At 35.4% G+C, this 24,818-nt stretch overlaps 1 protein-coding gene across 1 annotated transcript in view; it reads left to right on the top strand.

Annotated features, from left to right (window-relative positions):
* LOC138707907 (caveolin-3-like) overlaps nt 1-24,818 on the top strand; it is a 49,195-nt gene that overhangs the window by 12,686 nt on the left and 11,691 nt on the right. The window contains exon 2 of the mRNA XM_069837953.1: nt 3,108-3,207. Coding sequence (XP_069694054.1) covers nt 3,145-3,207 — 63 coding nt within the window. The 5' untranslated portion in view covers nt 3,108-3,144. The remainder of the gene's footprint in view (nt 1-3,107; nt 3,208-24,818) is intronic.

Below are 24,818 nucleotides of genomic sequence, written 5' to 3'. Positions count from 1 at the left end.
AAATTTCTTTGTTATTATTAAAAAGAAAGATACTTACTTACAAATGGCTTTTAAGGAACCCGCAGGTTCATTGCCGCCCTCACATAAGCCCGCTATCGGTTCCTATCCTGTGCGAGATTATTCCTTAAAAAGAAAGATGCACTGTTTCAAATTACATCGTAAGATCTAAATTATAATTATTATTTGTTGAAGCCTTAGTCGCATAAGATATTAACATGATGCAGTTCTGCGTTGTGTAACTTTCTCCATTTTCCTGTAACTTCATCCCCCTTAACACCAATATTTTCCTGAGCACCTTATTCTCAAACATATTTAGCCTCTGTTCCTCTCTCAAAGTGAGCGTCCAAGTTTCACAACCATACAGAAAAACCGGTAATATGACTGTTTTATAAATTCTAACTTTCAGCTTTTTTGAGAGCAGACTGGATAAGAAAAGATTCTCAACCGAAAAATAACAGGTATTTCCCATTATTACTCTGCATTTAATTTTCTCCCGAGTGTTATTTATATATGAGGGGCTTAGAACAAAAAGCAGGTAAGTGACATTATTTAAAAAAATGAGGTAAGTGCGTGTAGTGATAGCCCAAAAGTGTGTTTCTTTGGGATAAAATCAGGTAAGTGATCACACTGTGTAGTGCTGCTATATGGGCATCATTTCACCAGACTAGTGTATAATATTCCATTGCATGTAGAACTTTAACTGTAATTTCCTCAAAACTAGGTATCCGTTACTTACCTGCTTTTTTTTCTAAGCCTCCTCATTTGTTACTGTTGCTCCAAGATATTTGAATTTTTCTATCTCTTCAAAAGATAAATATCCAATTTTTATATTTCAATTTCGTACTATGTTCTCGTCGCGAAACATAGGGTAAACATTGTTAATTTCGTGATAATTTCTTGAAAACTAACTTAAAATGCAAATGTGTAAATATACCCTTATTCAGATTTGTTCATCTAAAAGACGATAACTTGCTGTACAAATCTGGAGACATAAAAGATTGGATACGTTCTTGAATATGTGCCAAAAACAACTTTTACAACTTAAGCTGAAAGGTTGGTTATTTCGTGATAACCTTGGTAATTTCGTGATATTGCATTGATAATTTCGTGAGAGGTAGAAAAATTGTGGAAAAATTCATTAAAGTCAAATGAAATTCTCCTTTATTGTTACAAGACTTCAAACATAGTAATTCCGTCTAATATTCATAGCAAGAAAACATAGAAATACATATGAACACATAATAAGAATGAAATCTAAGTAAAAATTGAAATTGAAAAGAGATCTTCTTTGCCCTGAAAGGGTGAACACTTTTATTACGGACTTTACTATAGCCTATATTACTAGGGTAACTCCAAAAGTAATGCACAACGTTTGTTTAAAAATTATATTTTTATCCTACAGCTTTGCTATTTTCACAGAATGTAGATACATACTTTAGGAACAAAATGTCACTTTTCCACATAATCCCCATGTCTTTCAACTGCCTTACGTAACCTAGGAACGAGGGCCTGTAGACCAGCACGGTAAAAGTCTGGACCAACACGTCTGAGCCACTCTTTAGCAGCGTGCACAAGGGAGTCATCTTCTAACCTCGTTCCGTTCAGTTTACCAAAGAGATGGTAATCGCACGGTGCCAGTTCAGGACTGTAAGGCGGATGTTTCAATCTTGTCTATCCGAATTTTCTGTTCTGGTCTGTGGTCTTGTGACTGACATATGGCTGTGCGTTTTCGTGCAGAACATCCTCCTTCTCCCGATATCGTCGAACACCACTCAGTCGAACTAGAAGTTTCTTGAGATTTGCAACATACCCGTCAGAATTAATGGTGGTTCCGTGTGGCATGATGTCCACAAGCAAGAGTCCTTCTGAATCGAAAAACACAGTAGCCATAACGTTTCCTGCCGAAGGTGCACTTTTGAATTTCTAGTTCTTTGGTGAATTTGCATGATGCCACTCCATTGTCTGCCTCTGTCTCCAGTCAAAAATGGTAGAGCCATCTTCTGTCACAATTCTTGCAAGTAAGTCATCTAACACTTATCATTGACACTTAGGATGATAACAATTCAAACAGAAGCTACACTGAACCCATTGCGTCTCCGTTTTCTTTTTTGTTATCACAACTTGTCTTCAGATTTCTAAAATTCGTATTGTAATACAATTTTTAAAATAGTATAAAATGTAACACTTAATGCTCAACAAAATTTCGCCTCAAACAGCTAAGATTTCTGTCAGTAAAGCTAAGCCTATATGGCGACTACAGTTGTATCTAAAATTCCAAAAACATTTCCTAAAATTTCACGAAGATACAATAAATCTTTTGTATCAAATATCATATGCTTACCTTTCGTAATAAGCCTGTAATGTAATTACAAACATCCACAAAATTTGTACGCCTGAGAAGTCGACGCTAACTGGCTCTCTCCAAACATAAAAGCTCACTGAAGCAACTACAATAGTCACACAAAGCGTAGCTGTATGTTTCTGGAAACTGGACAACATATGCAATCCCTTGGCGGAAATTTGGATCTCGTAACACCATTGGTTAGTTCACAAAAGAGCAAAGAAAAAGTATCACGAAATAACCACTGCCATGAAATTACCAATGTTTACCCTAATCATATATTTTGTTTTTTCGGTATTTACTTCCAAACCTCTCTCTTTATTTGCTTCAAGTAAAATTTCCGTGCTTTCCCTAATGGTTTGTGGATTTTCTTCTAACGTATTCACGCCATCCGCATGAACAAGCAGCTGATGTAGGCTTAACTCCTTCAATGCAAAATAACAATTTTGAAAATGAAGAATATCAGAATGTTTAGTTTAATCAAGATATCGAAAAAATCTTTTCAACATTCAGAAACTTTCTCTGTCTTACTTAATCATCAAAGGAAGTAGACCTAAATTGACTAGCATAACTTCAGTAATATAACACAAGACTGCGAAGTAGTCCAGTGATATATTTTTTGTGTTCATTTTAAATTCTATGTTAATGCCCGTTAAGTTCACAAATATTTCCTCTTTAAAAATAATTTAGGTGTCCTGCTACAAAATTAAAATTTAATTTTTCTACACATTTTGATTACACAACAATTTTTCTTATGACGTTTCAGTGCTTGACGAAATTTGACACTAATCGTTCGAGCAAAAATGGGGGGCAACAACATGGATGATGAAGACAGAGACCCTAATAACCTCAATCAACATCTGCAGGTAAGTGTTTGTATCCATGCATTGTTATACAAAACCTGGACACCTATATGAAATATTGGGAGGGATGGAAACGTAGAAAGCGGGAAACTACTATTATTTACACTAACATAAATGTATCCTATCCATTTCTATTATTTAGGTCGTGTAATAATTTGTAAGTTAATAATAATAATAATAATAATAATAATAATAATAATAATAATAATAATAATAATAATAATAATAATAATTATGACTAGGATTTTGATGAAATTGCATCTTTTTTCTAGTAATCCAGAAGCATAGCTGCTTTAGTATTCGTATGTTATGTGATAAACTGAGTGTTTTGAGACATATTTGTTCGGGCATTTCTTTGCATTTTTTGCCTGTTTCAACTCATAAGAGCATCTTTTGTTTTATTCGGTCATTTTTTAGGCATTTTCATTTAATTTTGGCTATAATTCCCCATTAGTAATGTGAAATAATGCTTATTTCCTTTGATATTTTCTTTACATATTTTGTCCATTAATACCCATTATTTTGTATAATATTTTAATCGTTTTTCTACACAAATATTTCCATTATAAAGTAGTACACCCCATGTAATGGATCAGTCCAACCACCCCTTCAATATAGACTCCTCTATACCTGCTAATTCCGGATAAGAGTGGCCTTGTGGTAGACTACATGGAAACTTAAAGTAAAGTAAATCCATGGCGCTACAGCCCATGAAGGGCCAAGACCGACCAGCTGATTGCTGACCTCACGTGCACATGCCGAAGCAGAGGTAAACAATCATACACGGAAACTACATCAGGTAAAATGATTCATTAAAGTGTACTACTTAGAAAAAGTTATGTAAAATTTAATTTAATTACTAGTCTAAATATTAAATAGTACAAAGCCTCTTTTCCTACTAAGCCAATTATGTAAGATCAACTTTTAGGGCATTTTAAGGGCATTTTTTTTAGATTTTTAGGTCATAAATGCATTGTTTTTAGGACATTTTTTCATGATTTATAGGTCATCAAAATCCTTGCCCTAATAATAATAATAATAATAATAATAATAATAATAATAATAATAATAATATTTAATTACTTTATTGAATTGATTAACATAATAGTTGAGGCAGAAAAAATAATGCATTACAGAGTTTCATACCGCTACGTTTTTATTTTTCCTATCAAGGTTTAGGCCTCCTGGGCCTATTCCCGACTCAGGTCTGGTAGAACCACTGCCATTCAGGTCGTCACAAATTTCTCCTTTTCTTCCTTGGTTTTTAATAAAATGCTTGCTTCCGGAAGTCACAAGTTATTCATTTTTAACGTAATTTTTCATTTAATTTCGTAATGTCCAATATCACCACTATATTACTTATTCCCATACTTGTCTAATCTCTATTGGAAAACTTATCGCTGCGCGTTACACCAATTCTTCTTCAATAGCTCTACAGCCCAGTGTGGGCTTTGGCTTCCTCAACGATCTGCCACCATTCATCTCTTCTTTCCGCTTTCTCCCACCAACCAGATATACGTAACCTCTCCAAATCATCCAAGATATCTTAGAACCATCTTTTCCTAGGTCTACCTCGTCTAGCCACACCTAGTATTCTTCCATCCAACGTACGTTTTGGGAGTCTTGTATCGTCCATTCTACGTACACTCGCTCGCAAAACTTTTATCCTATGAAATAATGTAGAAATGAACTTTGAGAGATATTATGTTGGTAGTATGTCTACATACTCCACGCCACATGTCGTCCTGGGAAGAGAAGTATTTGAAGTCTGAATTGCAGGTATATACCTAGCTAATCGGACCAAAGACCACCTTTTAGGGCAGTAACGGTATATGTAACCGAAGAAATAAAACATTTAGTCTATTTTGCACCGAAATGTTTAAAACATGTTGTTTATTTCTCTTGAGTATTATATAATATTCCAGGAAAATTTTTCATCTTCCCTGCACGTATAATTACCATGTTGGATCATAAACATACAATAGATCACATCGCGTTTTGACAAGAATATTATGAATATACATGGGAAAGTATAATATTTTCAGATTAAAAGATTTTCTCAAACACCAGTCATGGACCTATTCAGGTATTTCGTTCTATTGAGCCCACAAGGTTCCACCCAGAATATGTAACATCAATACAACCCAGTAGACGTATTTCTGTCGCCGTTTGGGGATGGATTTCCAGGCTATGAGGAGCAACTCTGTGTAAAATTGAAGAGAACTTGACTTCCCAGCAATATATCCACATACTGGAAAATACTGTATGCTACCTAGCATGTGCATGTTGCAACCTGATATAATAATTTTTTTTTCAACAGGACAATTCCTCCATCTACACATATTTTTTGTATTAGATATGGTTCCAATATCATGTTTGGTGTTGAAAGCACAAACATTTGCTATTTCTATATGCTTTTTTATTTTTTAGTTTGTTACATCCACATTTTCGTTCTATTACTATATGAGACTAATACGCAAACCTTTTCTTTATGTGTGCAAAATATAAATTAAACTGCTCTAACCTACGGGATATAATTGACAATCAAGTTCTAATTATACACACAACCATAAAAATTTGTCTTAATAAAATTATTTACCAGATTTTTTAGAATGTTAATCTATTGATTGTTAGTGCAACCTTTAATCAATGTAAATTTATTAACGTAGTGTTATCGCCATGACAACAGCGAAAGAAAAATAAGCTATAGTTTCATTGTAACGCAAAAACCCGTGGCGCGAGGAGGAGCTACAAAATGCCGTGTTTATTAAATGTATCTATATCATTAGACCACTAAGTAAACATATTCTCTTTAAGTTTCTTAAGTAGCTTGGTTCAATCTTTCTGTTGTGAGGAGGGGTGGTTTGTTACCTGCGGGTAGACTACATGCCGCCTAAGCTGCTGTCATAGAGTGAGTACAAATACCAACTTAAGCAAGAGAAAACTGTACAGTATATCAGACAAAAGTTTTGCGAGCCAGTGTACATGTCCCAACCATGACAGTCCAGCTGACTTTACAAATCTGACAATGTCTTCGCCCTGTAATATCGTGTTTACCTCACTGTTATTGCGAATTCTCTAAGTTTCGCCTTCTTTCACTGGACCATACATATCCCTTACGACTTTCCTTCCAAATTTTCGTAGCAATTCCACATCTTTCCGCACTATATGAGCCGTTCAGAGCAGAAGGGGTGTAAGTCAAAATTGGGTAATGAAGTTTAAAGTTAAAATTCTGTAAAATACAGCGCAAAGTAGCAATTAATATGTCCTTCGTGCTATCCACTGACTACTAATAGTTTAAATAAATTGAATATTAATAGCTACTTTGCGCTGTATTTTACAGAATGTTTACTTTAACCCTCATTACCCATTTCTGACTTACACCACTTCTGCTCTGAACGGTTCGTATGTCAATATAGGTCTTATTAAAGTTTTGTAGAGTATAATTTTAGTTGGTATAGACAGTAAAGAGATTTCTAAAGTTGGAGATTTGCATAATAAGCCTTGTTTTTATTCATCGCACGTTGTATTATTTCTTCTGATATGTTATTTCTACTGTTTAGATTTACTCAAGATACGAAAATGTTGAGAGTCCTTCAAAATTGTACGTTTTAACCTTTAAATTTTGTAATTTTTGTTTGACTCCAGAAGACATTTTCATATATTTGGTTTTTTCCTCATTCGTTACACCAATTAGTTGTCTGAGAAATTGCATTTCTTGAGCCTCCAGTCTTTTTACATCTTTCTTTTTCATGGTCCGTCTCTCTGAATCGAATTTTAGCATAGATTTTGCTATAATTTTATGAAGTTTAATTTGGATATTTCCTGACGTAGTTTTCCCAAATTGCATTTCGATGAACCCATCCATTGATAGCATTATATAGGTTAAATTTAATTTTAAAATCATTCGTCCAAAAAGATTCAAGTGTTGTGCGAGTTAATTAAACGTCTGAACATTCTGTTATTTCATTGTTAATCACAATTTTAGCGCCTATTAGTTCTTTCCCTTTTACTGTCACGGATTTTACATACACACATACATATACATGCACATGCACACACATACACATATGATACTGATAAAAATTTGTGTCTTGCCCTCTGGAGAGTGTTCACGTTATTGTTGTTTAGTCAACTGTCCAAAGACATGTCTCAACCTCACAAGTGATACCAACATGGCACCACTTATGAGGCAAATAGGCCAAGAGATAATGGGGTAAGGTGGCCAGTTCCTTTCACCCTCCATTGCATACATCGCCGATTAGCTACATATAATCTCCAATAATGACTTGGTAATCAAATTATAGTAGCGTTGAAACATTTATTTCTTGCTTAATCTTGATCCATCCAAATGTAATACTAGTATTTTCAAAATCTTATATTATTTATGTACAGATCGTAACAGATATATACAGCCCAGTAATTTTGGATGCTTAATAATAGGTGCTTCGGAAAAGCAGATTTTCAGCCTAAAACTCTGATGTATCGCAACTTCTTTGCTTTAGATGTGCAGCGGGACGATCTATTCTAAAGGCGAAAGCTTCGATTGATTGCATAAGAAAAAACGTAAATAATGCAATTTCGTTACTTTGTACCATTTTATTTACACAGTATGTTCAAAATAACCACTCTGCTGTTCTGTACAGAGCACTATACGCCTCATAATGCTTTCTTGCATCCTCGACAGCATGAGGAGTGTGACATTTTCACTTGCTTCCCTAATCCTTGCGACAAGATCATTCCTGAATTCGGGAAGTGTTGTGTAAATTCTATCAAGCATGTAGCCCCACATAAAGAAATCCACGAGCATGAGATCCGGCGATCTTGGTACCGACTCATGTAAAGGATTGTTAAGACCAATCCACCGACAAGGATAGTTTCCATTTTAAGAAGTTTGAGCAGGTCTGGTTCTGTGTGCTCGATGGCCATCGACTTGGAAGATAATATTCGCTCGAATATCAAGAGGAACATCATCGAGTAACATACCCGAATGCTCAGTCAGAAACGCCGAATATTCTACGCCATTGACATTTCAAACGATAAAATAGAACCCAATAATCTGGTCCTTTGTGATAGTCATCCTAACATAGATAGAAAAGCGGTCTTGAATGCGCACCTCCTTCCTATAATGTGGATTGACGTCTGCGTAGTGATTTTCGTTGCGTCGTTTGATATTGCCCTCACTCATCTGTCCATAAAATTCCGTCTTAAGAAGTCTTGATTGTAAATACATACGTAAAAGGTAAGAGAAGTAAAACATATAACGCCAAAAATGATATATTGCTTTTGTGACATGATTTGGAAACTAACCTGCTTCATAAACCACTCGCAAAATGCTTCACGACGGTCATAGTCGCCAGGTTCCAGTCTCTGAGTAGTATGTCGCTTAAACGGATGCTACCTAAAATCCCGCTTAAGAATTCGATGGACCAACATGTGATTCAGATGGCAAGTTTCGAGTCTCAGGTCTCGTACTGGTGTGAGATTCTGCTATACAGCCTCTCTAACTGTATCAACAACGACAGGAGACCTTCGCCGGACATGTCTTCGGCGCGTTGTTAAATGCAGTGTCCCATATTGACGTAACCTCTGCTCTGCCTGTCTAAGTCGGCCGTGGTTTGGCTGTCGCCTTTCCGGATGTAATTGTCTATATAAGGCAGTTTCTTGTCTCTCATTTCGCCCATTTGTCCCATTACAGCATGTCCACGAACCCGTCCGTAGGCCTACTATATCGCTCCCGGTCCATTAAATCACAAATCACAATAAAATTTGCAAATGTCACCAACCGGTTCGGATACAAGTGATCTACTCATGTACTGTGAGCGAAGTCATAATATCAACAAATCCCCTTCCCGACGCAGTATGAATCTGCAGCTTTAGCCTGTAGAGTATATTGTCCTGCTACACAGCTAAAGCAGAGAAGTTGCCATCACTTCAGGGGTTTAGAATGTATATATGCTTTTCCGAAGCATCTATTACTTCAGGCAACCCAACTTACTCAGTTGTATGTATCTGTTACATCCTGTATAAGATGAATAACAAAGGTGACAGCTCGAATCCTTGCCTTACTCCACTAGTGGTTTTAATTTAAATTGAACAAGTATAATTGTTTAACTTTATCTCTTTACCACAAAGAGATTTAATCACAATTCGAGAATTATAATTCCGCATAATGGGAGCAATTTTTGGCAGTCATTTCTTTATTTTCTTATCCAGGGCATGAGATCTCGACAGTTATTAAAAGTGCTGCCAGTCCATTCAAAGACTTGAAAAATATTATATAGCCTTTTATAGTGTTCATATCTTGCAGAAGAACTAAAGTCCGTTTGCGAAACAATGCACAAAGAAGACGTTGGGATATTTTTGTCGTATTCGAGCTTGCAAGTCTTTCCCTGACTAACGAAGTACTATCATAAGTTTGAGTAAAACGTTTGTTTGGATCAATAGAGCATTAGAAAGATATTTGAGCACATGCTCTCTCAATACTGCAAGCGTTGAATTTTCAATACTCTCAGTAAATCCTAATGATCGCTCTTCAATCTTCCCGCTTTTTGTAACTTATCGTAACTTTGTTGAAAGTTGTGGCTTATTTGCAATATCTGTTGTTTCATCAAATTAATACTGCAACAAAGGGGGTATTCTAAATTTTATATCATATTTCGTGGAACATTACATCTGCTACAGTGTTTAGATTAGATTAGATTTAACAGGGGTGTTCCTTCCGGCCCAAGCACTGCGACCTATAAGATCTATTGCGCATCCCCATCTTTCATCCCTTTCAGTCCAAAAGTTTCAAGTTCTTGATGAACTGTATCAAACTTTGGACTGGGACCTTTGAGATCTCTTCAAGTTTTGGAAAGTGATTCCCAAAAAAGAGCGATCTTTGTTGCGCAAGCGCATTACAAACACACAGCAGATGAGTTACTGACTCATCTCCTTGTGAACATCTTATACACAGTGGGTCAGTAATAAGTCCCATCCTGTATAAGTTTTTCTTCAGGGCACAGTGTCCTGTAAGAAATCCTGTTGCCCAAGAGAGCTACTTTTTGCTAAGTCTCAGCAGCTCATTCGATTTTGTTCTTGCAAGACCTTTGATAAGGGCCTTGCTGTGATTACAGCCCTTAATTGAGTTCCAGTAGCTAATATGTCGTCTGTGAGCCCAATCCCTGATGACCTGCTTAATTGGTCTTGAAGATAGTCCCAACACAGGTTCTGGTCCTATAAATTGGGTCTCAGCTCCATCTTTAGCAACCTCATCCGCCTTCTCGTTTCCGTGAATCCCTGCATGTCCTGGTACCCACCTCAGATGAACCGAGTTAGTGTTTGCCAGTGTCATGAGGGTATTCCGGTACTCCAGTACCAGTTTCGACTTGACCAAAGGCGATTCAATCGCCTTTAGTTGCTACAGTGTTAATTAAGTCATTTTGAATTCTGCTGGAAGTTCAGGTAAATGTATTTTTGATCGACAAATGGCTTGAACGCTTCTCATATTCATCAGTCAAAGCTCACTGTAGTTCCTTTATTCAATGACCTGCTGATCCCATCATTCCCTCTGAATGCCAATTCCAACTTTGCTTTAAAATATTTGGCATTAATAAGACGTTCTCTTTGTCTGTTTTTTATATTTTCATTATTTCATCTTTGTTCATCCAGTTGGTTATCAATATTCTTGTAAAATCGAATGCCTTTAAAGCTGTGATATCATGACTTTGAGTTTAACATGGCATCCACTACATTTACGCAAATTGTAACTGTATTCTTAGTCATTCCAGATTTATTTTCGGAAAGAAACACTAAACATATCCAATCATGCAATTTACAGCTTGACGAACGCCCGGTTAACCATTTCACAGAATTATAGTAACTAATTTGGAAATGCTCCATATAAGATTTTGTTTTAGTTTTAAGTTCTGTAAGGTAAGGAGGTTTGCCATTTCAAATGACAGCTCTTTTCTGAGCAAAATCGAGGGAACTAAACCCTCTCGACATGAGCTAATCAAAAACATAACACTCGCTCGCTTGGTTTGTCTCGGAATGCTCACGCTCCGGCTCACTGAGCTTGAAACATACAAGATCCATCTGTTCCGTTGCAATTCTTGATGCATATTTAACTAAGATTTAAGGAATATTGCATAATTTCACATAAAATATCATTCCAAAGGAAAAACACTTCAAACTCAACTTTATTCCGAATTATCAATATATAAATCAACTAGCTTCATGAAACAATATATTCCACGCGAGAGAAGAGGTAACTTAAACATCTTTCAGTGATACTCGGGTAACATCCTTTTTGTTCGCGGATATTTAGCAAGTCTATGTTTCTGGTGCGCGCAAGGTTGAGATGGGCCGGCTATGTTGACACAAAATGAAGAGGGATCATTACTGAAAAAGATTAAGAGGGAAGCCGGATAGTAGAAGATGTGTTGGGAGGCCTAGGAAGAAATGGATTGAAGACGTTGAAGAAGATATAAAGCAGATGGGTATAAGGGCATGGAGGAGAAGAACTCAGGACAGAAGAGAATGGGCTTCTATTGCTAGGCAGGCTCTGTTCCCTCAAGGAACGTAATCGCCATGGTGCAAGTAAGTATGCTTCTGGTGCGCTTCATAATCACCACCTCAAGGAGACGGAAAGCAATCGAGTCGTTTTTATTTTACTGCAGTAAGTCTGCTAACGAGAGTTTATTTTTCGTTTTTCGAAAACTGCAAGTATCCTTTAGAATAAGTGAAAGAAAATATAAGAAGGGAAATTGCAGTAATTTCAGAAGAACTAATGCGTGTTAATGCAAATTTTCTTAAAAGGTGTTGCGGCACAAGGACATCATTTCCAAAAAACGTATTCTATCAAAACAGTAGGTGGTTATTATAATGCAATTTGCACTAGTAATCTATGCAAATAACTTGAATGGCTATGAATATCTGATTCAGCAGGCAAACAGCGTGCTTTCAACCACCAAGCGCGACCGCAAACTCACGGATGAACGTCTATTTGAAGGCTCAATATATGCGAATATTGTCTAAGTTCTAAAGGTGGCCTGGGTGGCATTCGTGATTCCGACGCTGTCAGGTAGGCCGTCCTGCCTCAGCCTCTACTAGAGTCAGATCCCGTTTCGGGGACGAGTAGCCTGATAAGCTCTAGTAGCCCGGAACCCCAAGCTCTTCCTGAATTCCGTCTCTGTCAGGTGGGCTGTCTTGCCTCCGGAACATATAGTGCCAGGTCCCGTCTGAATACAAGTAGCCTGAGAAGCCCCAGAGGCTCGAAGATTCAAGACCTTCCTATATAAGCATCGGAAACTCACACTATTCCCAACACTTCAGTCCAGCCTATTTTTACTATTGCATATGACAGATGAAATGAAGGGGAGTTGAAGAGTGTATGTGGAATGATAGAGGGAAACGGGAGTATCCGAGAAAAACTCTATAATATCTGCTTTTCCCACCACAAATTCCAACATGACTTGCCAGAGGATCGAAACCGATTCATCTGGATGGAAGACCAGCGCGCTAGCACTTGAGCCACAGACGCGGCTTCGTTGTATATTAAGGGGATAGAAACAGCTTGAAAGAGTAAAATTTTGGAAATATTCAACTTTTTTTTCCTCCATTACTGTATCTTGTACAATAATGAAAATTGATATGTGTAAAACACTGTCCTTCTGCTATACGATAAAAATATTTTTACGTTAAAAAACATTATTCATTTTTTTTTTTTTCAAAATTCAAAATTCACTGTGCAATGATGAAGCGTTTCCCTCATAACTCTAAAAGTATCCAACATTCTGTGATGAAATATTTTGTGTGTATTTATGCATGTCATATCTACAATATGATGCAAAATAACTTCTCTACCTTTGATAGATTGTCCGATAAAAATAAATTCATTTTAAAAATGGTCAAATATCAGTATTTTCTTCTAACACAAAATAAAAAAGATATTATTTATTAAGGAATGTAGTTGAAAGAGCATGATATTGTAAATATGAGTTTCTGCAATAAAATAAAAAAGAGAGAACATGGAAAAGTTGAAAAGTTTATGAGTCATGAGAGAAACGCTTCATCCCTGCAGAGTGAACTGCCACCGTTTTGAATTTCGAAAAAAAAATTATATATATATATATAAATATTTATATTTTAATCGTAAAAATATTTTTTTCATATAGCAGAGGGCCAGTATTTTACACATACCAATTTATTATTATTGTACAAGTTACAGTAATGGAGGAAAAAAAATTTGAATATTTACAAAAATGTTACTGCTGTAAGCTGCACCTAACCCCTTAATACGAGTGCACTCTCCCAGTGCTCATGAACATTCACCCCACCCCTCAGTCCGACAATGAACAGAGGACGTCAACAAATCCATATATAGGCAACTTAAAGGTAAGGGGATTAAAAATTCGCTATTTCCTGTTACGAAACAATGTGCGCAACACGTTACGACGGCTGTAGTTGAATAAAATTAATGTCGCGTAGAACTAAATAAAATCTATATAAGTTTAATCAAGCAATAAGGGGACTCGAACACGGTAATTTTGATCCATAGTAAAATATTACCCCAATGAGTTACCATATACTTCGACTAAAAGTCTTTGTCAATGTCCATTGCACATGTATTCGCGGTGAATATCTCGAGCACCTGGAGAATTATTCGTTGTTAAATTCGTGTATTTGGAAGTTTCGTGAGTTATGCCAATATCTAAATTATAAACAGGTAACGGCAGAACAGGGTTAGGTTCGTTCTAAAGGCGTGAGGGGGAAAGCAATAAACGGAACCGTAAAGCTAGTATGATGCAAAATGTTGGTACAGCTGAACCGCATTGCCCCCATCAACACGTTTTAAGCCGATTATTTATTCTTTACACGAGTGTACATGATTTGATTTACGATTAGAAACGTGTTAATATTATTCAAGTCTTACAGTCCTGGTTCTATGAGATTGCCTTCAATAGATGGTGTCGGTTATTTACAGATGGAGAAACTTAACAAACTCTGAATAGCAGTTTTATCATCACAGTCTAATTACCTTCATCTCCGCTGTAAGATGCATACATAATCCAATTCCTACTTACTTACTTACAAATGGCTTTTAAGGAACCCGCAGGTTCATTGCCGCCCTCACATAAGTCCGCCATCGGTCCCTATCCTGTGCAAGATTAATCCAGTCTCTATCATCATATCCCACTTGCCTCAAATCCATTTAATATTATCCTCCCATCTACGTCTCGGCCTCCATAAAGGTCTTTTTCCCTCCGGTCTCTCAACTAACACACTATATGCATTTCTGGATTCGCCTATACGTGCTACATGCCCTGCCCATCTCAAACGTCTGGTTTTAATGTTCCTAATTATGTCAAGTGAAGAATACAATGCGTGCAGTTCTGCGTTGTGTAACTTTCTCCATTCTCCTGTAACTTCATCCCTCTTAGCCCCAAATATTTTCCTAGGAACCTTATTCTCAAACACCCTTAATCTCTGTTCCTCTCTCAAAGTGAGAGTCCAAGTTTCACAACCATATAGATCAACCGGTAATGTAACTGTTTTACAAATTCCAACCTTCAGATTTTTGACAGCAGACTAGATGACAAAAGATTCTCAACGGAATAATAACAAGCACTTGCCTCCCGATTGTCATTTATATTTGTTACTGTTTCCATTTCGTACAATATTCTGGTCACGAGACATAACCATATACTTTGTCTTTTCGGGATTTACTTCCAAACCAATTGCTTTACTTGCTTCAAGTAAAATTTCCCTGTTTTCCCTAATCGTTTTTGCATTTTCTCCTAACATATACACGTCATCCGCTTCTTAGCTGATGTAACCCGTTCAATTCCAAACCCTGTCTGTTATACTGAACTTTCGAAATGGCATATTCTAGAGCGAAGTTAAAAAGTAAAGGTTATAGTGCATCTGCTTGCTTTAACCCGCAGTGAATTGGAAAATTCCTACTATTGGGATGAATTATACCTAATACATGAACGATTTCATATATCAGTACGGTATAGATTTTGCTTTAATTTTTAATTTGCTCACATCTATATCTAAATACCAAATTTCTTCAATGTTGATATTGAATTTCGATTAAAAATTAAATGCATCATAACAAAGGATTCCCCGATCGACGGCTGGCGACACACGGAGGGGGTTGGCTTAGGGACGAGTGTGGTTTCCTGCTCAAAACCTGGGTACGCAGCGAACCTTAGTGTAGTCAGTCAGTGTGGGTTTGAGAATGCGCCTAGCTAGAGGGTTAGGGCAATAGATCGTAACAGGTAGCAATGCTGGACCATAACGCCCCTCTCCCGTAAATTCCATTCCATCATAGCGAAGGAAGTCTGTACGGCCAAGAACTTCCCCTCCTCAAATTTATAAGCACAAATTGCATACTTGTGACGTATATGTCCTCCTGTTTTGTTAATTGTAACTCTGTGGGGTTGAAACATATCACTCTAAAGTTTGGATCTACATGTTTTGCGACGTATTAGAAGCTTGATCTGTGATTATTTTAGACATTACTACTTGCATAAGCATAGTCGGCATAGTGTCATTTAGCAACGTTAGTGTTTCATTTGTACGCGGTTGTAGCAAAACCAGCGGGATCGTCTTTAACACCGCATTTTCGCCCTTATAATAATTTAAAAATATCGGCTATTTCATCAGTTATGTCTAAACCACAATAGTGTTGAAATAAAAATAGATCTAGTAAAGTTCTCTGATCCACATATTTTAATTTGCTGATTCTCAGCTAGTGAAAAACAACCATATTGATCCAAGCGATTAATAATAGTCCATCTAAGGATGTAACTGTATTGTCATTGGACACGATAAAATAATAATATTGTGGACAATTGTCTCTTTATGTGTATAAAAATTCTTCGCTATTTTATTCCTGAGGTCAAATGATTTTTTCTTCCCATTCATGAGAACGCAGATAATTGTATTGCCTGGTACATTAGCCTCGAAATCCAAATCAGCTGTCAGATTAATTTTATATGAAAATCTAATGTTTACGTATAGGCATATTGATAATTAGACTTCGTTGAATTGCCACACGCAGCATACTATCAGGTTGCAGATGTACAGTAGTATAGAGGAGGTGATCGACCGCCCGGTCTTGTAGTATAAGCAGTTCATGTTAAGAGTTGTGACCGGTCCAAACAGATAGAGCAGCTACAGCTAATGTATACCTATGTAAGCACTTGTTTTTGTATTGCTGTGGTTGGAATAGTCAAAGCTTAACATTTATTCAGTGCAGACAGGAATTCAATCAAACATGCTACAATGAGACTGTTGCTGTTCCAAACAATTGCCCCTGGAATACTCTTACCCCCGCATCCAGTCTTGACCCGTTGGGGAACGTGGTTGGATGCTGTTAATTATTATGCAGAACATTACGACAAAATAATGGAGGTAATTGATGAATTGGATAGCACAGACAGTTCCGCTGTTGCAGCTGTAAAATTATTGCCTTCTGAACAGCTATTAGAAGATATTGATTCTAATTTTAAAATCGTGTCCAAAAGCATCATCCTGTTAGAATCGTCTAAACTACAACTCTCAGAAGCCCTTAATATAGTGGATAAAGTATCACAAACCGTTATCCAAAATAACAATTCATTAATTTCAGAAAAAGTGAAATGTAAGTTGAGAAACATTATTGCTAAAAATTCTGCCTTCGTATTATAAATGATGTACCATCAGGTCACGGCAAGATATCTTAAGTTGGTGTACTAAAAGTAGTGACTTTCCGTTCTTCAAATATGTACGTATTACATCGTGTGATATTGAACGTACATTTTCCCAAAATAAAAACTGTTTAAGTGACCAACGGAGGAGGTTACTTGGCAGTCGCTCAAAATGTACGTAACTCTTCACTGCAATGCACATATTCAAGGATGATGTGAGTATCTTACATTAAATTGTAAGAGTCAGTATATCTCACTATAAAATAATTGTGTATTTACATGTTTAGACATTTCCTACTTCAACGATCATTCATTTTATTTCTTGAATGCAGGATACAGGTTTTATTGTAACCGCAGTATACTGCTCAGTGTTTACATTAGAGGCATACTCTATCCTTTGCACGTCCCTTTCTCATACAGTCTATACCGCGTGCGTAGTGAACCTTGCGATTCTCGTGGCAATTCCACGAAGTCTATTGATAATAGTTGTGAAATATACAGTAATGAACTTATCAAAATGTCATCGTACATTAGTGTTTCCTGCCCATGTGTCTTCAAATGATATTGCAATATCTCAAGCAGTTTGATAGCAATGTTTCATAATGATCATTGATGTTTTTCCAATGTGAACTCTTCGTTTCTAGAATTCTTAAGAGACCAATTAGGGACCCGACAGTGATCGCATAAGCTAGAATTATTTTATTTTTTTTTATCATTAGCTCTGTTGGTTTGAAAACGAATAGTACACGTAATGGGCCTTATCAAACATTAAGCTATTTAAAGATGCAGTCAAGTCAATTACAGTATTTTTTGCTTTAAATTCCATGTTGTTAGTTAACACTACAAACAGTTTGATTAAATTTTAGTTTAGAACTAGTATACAGTTTTTCTTTCATTTTCAAATCATAATCGGAATCATATTCAACGATGGGTAATATTATTTTAAAATTCATAATAACAGTTTTACCTCGCCAGGCATTGCAACATCAACAGATCCATCAGCCTTCATTTTCCCACCCTTCTGTAAAAGTACGTATGTTTCATAAGAAGCCGCTCATTCGCGCGAGATTGTTAAACCAATGTCAGACAAGATTCCATTATTATTCCTTATAGAGTCAAACAAGTACTGCTCAAGTGGAAAGTTAACTTAATCAATTCGACCTTTTTCGTAACTCAGTTTATTATCGGCGATAAAAAAGCAGCACCTTTGTAAAATTCTCTTTTTAATTTTGTGAGTACACAATTAATAGTTTCATTAGATATGGACCTAAGAGCTGGATTTTCCAAAATTTGAATAATTTTTCCAAATTATTTGGTATGTGTTCTATTCATTACCGTGGAAAGAGTTGGTTAGGCCCACTAGTTTCATTAGAGCTTCTTCAGCAAGGTCACCATTTGCTGCTTTACGTTGAGGTTCAAATTGCATATAAGCCCTAGTTTTATTTGGATGAAGAAAACCATTACCAATGTCAAGATCAAAATACCTAACAGTTAGTGGCTTGTTTACATCTTCTTTGGTTCAAGTAATTCCACCAAATGATACTGGTTGATATTATCTTGCAATTTCCATACCCATTTATAGTATAATTGCTAATTTAATGTTACGTTAGTGACGTAACTTCAATTTTAGCAGCAACAAAATCAATCAAATCGTCTTTTTCGTTAAAGATGATACTAATATTTCTAAATGATGAGTTATGTACTGGAAATATGAGGAGATTACTGTATTTGGTTATTTTAGAATACCTAGAATATTCTGCCAAAATGACTCAGAAATAGTGGGTCTACAGATTATTTATTTTGAAAAGTGTACACTGGCGTTCAAAGATATCTGACTTACAGTTTTTGTCCGTGTAATAGAAATTTATAACAGCGGGATAAATCAGAAAAAGAGTTATAACAAACTGACAAACTTTGATATAGTTCCGCTAGTTCTCGATAGGCGACCCTGTTATTGGGAAGAGTAGAAATTATTTGGGAAAATATTTATGTACAGCTGACAAAAAAAGAAAAGTGGTTGCACTCGTGAACAGCGAATATTTTCTCAGTCCACTTCGGGTAATGGTGATGTATCATTATGCTTGGGCTTATAGAAGCTTAGCGTTATAAATAATATTAATGTTATTTTGTTTTGTTATCATTCTTTAGCGATATAAATAAAATTCAAGTTATCATTTATATTCTGTTATCGTTCTTTAGTGATACAAATAATATTCAAGTTGTCATTTATATTCTGTTATCGTTCTTTAGCGTTATAAATAATATTAAAGTTATAATTTTATTTTATTATCGTTCTTTAGCGATATAAATAATATTCAAATTATAATTTGTATTGTTTCGTCGTTCTTTTGTGATATAAATAACATTCAATTAATCATTTATATTCTGTTATCGTTCTTCAGCGATATATGTAATATGAATTTAATGTTAGATTTGAAACAATACAATTGCATGTACTAGTGTTAGTTTTTTCTATTATTACATTATACTATCCTGTAACACAATAAAATGAAAAGGAGTTACAAATATTTGAACGTGAGAAGTTGACATCTAAATGTCGACGTTCTTCCGACTGAGATATGGGGGCACACGTAAACAAACATGAGGAAAAATTGTCCCAATTCCCCTTCAAGACGTCCTGATGATTTGTGGAAGCTCGTCCAGGATGCTTGGACCATAGACAAATAAATAGAAAGACCCCCAACTCAATGCATTACCTTCGACACGCTATTGACGCGACGTCGAGACACTTGGCGACAAAACATCGGAACTACATCTCGTTACACATAGCGGCAGAATGCGGAACTACATCCCTTGTTACACGGCCCGATCGGTATTACAGGTATCCGTTATGCCAACATTAGAGCCCGATCGGTACTGCAGATAACTATTATACCAACACATACTAGTATTTTTCATATCGCCAAAGGAGTGTGTAATGGTTTATCAGTTTAAATAACATGTTTAACCACAATATTTATATCACATTTTTGTTTTAACATGTGAATATAAATATAATGGCTGAACATGAAACTGAAAACCATTAACACACTCCCTCTTTTAACACCGTCCTTTAACCCTTTTATTAAATTAATTTACCAAATTTGACTAATAAAAGTTTTTGCATCTTCTAGATCAAATATGTAATTGAGATACAGGATGCGAATAGGATAGGATACTTCTCTCCAAAACACCTTAAGCACTATTTTTAAATAATGTTATGCATCATGTATTGGAAGATAAAAACAAAGATTGACTTTGCAATATTGACTTCGAAGTTATTATTGGTCAGTTATATAATTCGCTCTTTAATTTTTTTATGTCAAACATTAGCTTGAAAATAGTCATAAGATGTTTTGCTGTGACATACATAGTACAACGCACATTCATAAACATTTATAAAACACCACTTTATTTGTTTTACACCATCAGAGCTGAACATCTATTTTTAAAAGTAACTGCCATTAGTTAAATATATGGATATTAAAAATCTAAGTAATCAATAATCGCCACTGATAAAGAATACAAATAAAACTATTTGTGTACAACAGACATAAAATTAACTTAGACTTTTAATAAAAACACCATTAAGAAATACAAATAAAAAATTATTTTTCATTCTCTGATGTATAGTTGATTCAAAACACTGAACATATTAGAAAAAGTGCAATACAATTTATTAGAGATAAGTCTATACTTCGCAACATTTCCTAATTTTGAGCTTTGATACTGAGTGTTTGATTTGGTTGTGGCCCCATTGCTCAAAATATGTTGTTGTTGTATTCTAATGCCAGGGGTTTGACAATAAAGTCATTTGACCTCTTGTACTCCAATATTTTTCGAAGATATTATCATGGCCAGCCATTGAAGCACAGATTTTCAGGTGTTCCGAATCTATTTCTTGGTTTGAGTTGCACAGTGGGTAGTTAGGGGACTGATATATTCCAATTCTATGCAGGTGTTTGTTTGGCCAGACAGTCATGGCCTGTTGCCAATCTAAATGCAGCTACAGACGATTTTCGTGGTAAATCGGGAATTAAGTGTGGATTATGATGTAGAGAGTTCCATTTTTTCCCTTGGGATTGTGTTATCAAATTTTGTTTGTTGAAGTCTAAGTATGTAGATTTAATAAATCTTTTCACAGAGTAATACGTAGATTTAGTAATAGGTCTGTAAGTAGCAGTGCTGCCCTTCTTTGCTATAGCATCCGCATTCTCGTTTCCCAGGATTCCACAATGGGATGGTATCCATTGGAATACAATTCTTTTATTGAGTGATATTAATTGAGAGAGCATTTTAGTTATTTCTGCTCTTTGAGATGAAGGTGTGTATTTAGAGACTATTGATAGAATAGCTGCTTTGGAGTCTGACAATATAACTGCATTCTTAAATTTATTGATGTGGCATAGAAGATTCCTGAGACTTTCACTTATTACAATGATTTCACCATCAAAACTTGTTCCATATCCAAGAGATCTATAAAGTGAGAAGAGACAAAATATTGTACCATACTTACTCTCTTCTTAGCTGATGTTATACGACAAGCATTACATTATAAGAAATTTAGTTGCTTCTGTACCATTAAAGTAGTCCCGCCTGGAAATCCGATTGGGGGACTATTTTGCTGCATAGAATTGGAATATATCAGTCTCCTAACTGTCCATTGTGCTACTCAAACCAAGAAATGGATTTGGAACACCTCAAAATCTGTGCTTCAGTGGCTGACCATGACAATAATTTTGAAAAATACTGGAGTGCAAGAGGTCAAATGACTTTGTCAAATGCCTGGCATTAGAAAACATCAACATATTTACTCTCTAAAAATTCTATATAAAGCACCCAAATCTCACCAGTTGCAGAAGCTGCAGATTCGTATCGCTGCCACTGGACTCCCTCCTATGCCCTATAGCTGACACAACTGAAATGCTCATTGTACTAGTAATTATTATTTGTATTTATATTACTATGTAATGTTAACTTAGGGTCTTAAAGATCGTTAGACACAATTTTGTTAAATGATAAATACAATGAATGAATCAGTCACTGAAAGAGAATACAGGTTCAAATTGATGCCACAGTGAAGTGCAATGAATGAAGCAATTATGTTAGGTGGTGAAAAAGGTTAATGTAAGTAGGCTGGTGATGAAGTGGGTCGTAGTTCTTGAGTGGGATACCAAGCATCTCTTGATGGAATGGCCCCTCTTAGTAAGTTGTGCCAGAAGTCACCGTTATACTGATTACTGCGAAAATGGCTTGCACATATATAGGCCCTTCTGTAAGGATGAGGATTTTCTGCCACAGCTGCCCACATGTGGTACCTGTTACAATCAAAATTCTATTATTATCTTCAAAAAATGCACAAACCAGGGTTGGTATTAATTTAAATTAATGATTTAATCATGATGTAAATAAAATAATTTTCATTTTATTTACATCAGATAATTGTTACTACTTAAATCGCAGATTAAAATTATATGCACCTAACATGATTGAGATGAGAAATTAACTTCCTGAAGAAAAAAAAATATAAACGTTTTTACATATGACTGTTCTGCTGCTTCTTAAAACTATTAGCAATATATGAGTAGCAAACTTGCAAAACTTGACATGTCCATTTTTACAAAATACACTTCAGATGCCAAAAACTTGCATCTCTGCAATGAACAAAATATTTTCTATGGTGAAATATATTTTTCTTCCTATGAATTCATATAAAATTTCACCACAGAAAAATCTTTGTTTATTACAGACATATAATTCTAGCATTTTCTGAAGAAATGGACAGGTTTTGAAAGTTTGCTTCTCATATGTCTTTTCCCAACTCCTAATTAAGGAGCAACAGAACACATGGTACAGGTAGTCAAGTAGAACCTACTTTCGGAATCACCACCTAATTAAAGCACAGTATGATGCTGAGGATTGAAATGAACAGTTGTAGCTCATAACAATATTCAAAGTAAAAGTTGCACAATGCCAAATGGACTATGTATTTATTTTGAAAACACACAATGCTAAGCTCTTCTGATAAATTTATTTGTAAATATTAATCTCCCTAAATAGTTGAATTCTTTTCTAATGAATAACAAACTGAACATAATATCTTGCCTAAGTCTAAGCTAATTATTATTATCATCATTAAGTGCAGGTTATTAGTGCTGTAACTCTTCATGTATTAATAATGAGGCCTATGTGTAAACATAGTAAATTATTTTTGAAGCGATATTGTTAATTACTTAAAATAACACATTAAAAAATACACAATTATGTAGGAACTAATGCACAAATTAAGTTTAAATGAATTACAAAAGAAGGCAAAAACTCATTTTAATAAACAAATCTGAATTCGACAAATAATTCTCACTTAAATTTAAAAATCACTACAGTTTACCAACCCTGACTATTTACTGAAGATATATAAGGATATCTTTGCATTGAGCTTATGCCAATGCCATTGCTTACCTTTTAAGCCGTGCTGCATTACTTGGCACAGGAAACAGGAATAACCAGGTCTTCTCATTACTATCCGATTTCTGACAGTACACTGCAGCACATTCACAGTGTAAAACTCCGCCATTTGTCTTTCTATTAACTGAAACAAACGAGCAGTAGCCTAGTATCATATAATGCATTAATAACACTACATTTCATAGAACAATTGAAGGATTGCAGTATAATCAACGTTTGTGAAATATTCCTGGAAGAATTCTATCCACGAGTCTATAAAAATAATAAATATATCCGGCAATTTAACTCTTTTTATTTTATCAAAATTATTCCAGTAAAGGTACTACTGTTAACTGTAAAGTCAAATTTTCTAAAATATCTTTTTTCGGGAACGACATTTCTTTACTATTGCGTTACCAAGCTAGGGTACGCCGCCATCCTTTGGTAACGCAACTGTAAAGAATTAAACCGGGAACAACATATTTAGTCATATCAGATTCTGTCCCACGAATTTTAAGATGTCTGACCAACTTAGCTATATACAAAAATGAGATGTTCGTTCATACCCAAAGTGTATATTAACTCTGTTAGCTTACCTATAAAGCTCTTGGCGTAATTGCAGTTAGGCCTAATACACTCTTGTAATTCAACACAGAAGTAAGTTCATCATGTGGTAGTGGTAGAAGGGAGGTAATCGCGTTCTGAAATTTATCCCTGAAAACATTTACAGATCTCAGTTTAATAAACGTTTAAGATATGACGGAAGAATTCAGTTTAAATTAGAAAACATGACGGTGCAGTTAAGCTGCATCTACACGGTTCAGTTTTTCATGCTCGTACGCACGCAGTCTGGGAAGAATATTGAAAGAATCAAGTTTAAAGCGCATGTTGAATTAAGTTCCTTAAGATTTTCTATCTACAAGGTACGCCATATTAATATTAAAATACCAAGATACCATGTGATGGAGAGTAAAAACCGATTAGTTTCACTGACCAAGTTCTCCAGCAGCGAAAGCTAAAATAATATATTATCCTGCACATTGTGTGCACTTCCGTTATTATTAAATACCAATTTTGCAGGCATTGTTTGAATGTGTGAAGTTGAAAGAAAAGTTGAACCGTGTAGATGTAATCTCACACGTATTTCTTTCTTACCTTTAACGTTGCGAATTATTTCTTGTTGCAGGAAAGCATCAGTAACTTCTAAATTAACTCGACCTGTTCAAATTTCTTCCTTAAGCAGCCATGTTCGTCCATTCCATAATTTATACAAGATTTAAACAGAATAGGAATGCCAACATCCAACAGTTGATCAACTGAACAAATGAGGTTAATAGGTCATACACAGTACACTAATATGGCTACTTTGTCCTCGAATGAAAATGCAGATTAGCTATATAGTAATAGTAATAATAATCCGAATGTTATAAAACTGACACATTCTGTAAATAATGGATATTAATAATATCTGTTTAAAACTGTCATATT

Source organism: Periplaneta americana, chromosome 10, assembly GCF_040183065.1.
Source record: "Periplaneta americana isolate PAMFEO1 chromosome 10, P.americana_PAMFEO1_priV1, whole genome shotgun sequence".
Lineage (NCBI taxonomy): Eukaryota > Metazoa > Arthropoda > Insecta > Blattodea > Blattidae > Periplaneta > Periplaneta americana.
Note: the sequence above shows the minus strand (reverse complement) of the source record. Positions and strands in the feature narration are given on the sequence as shown.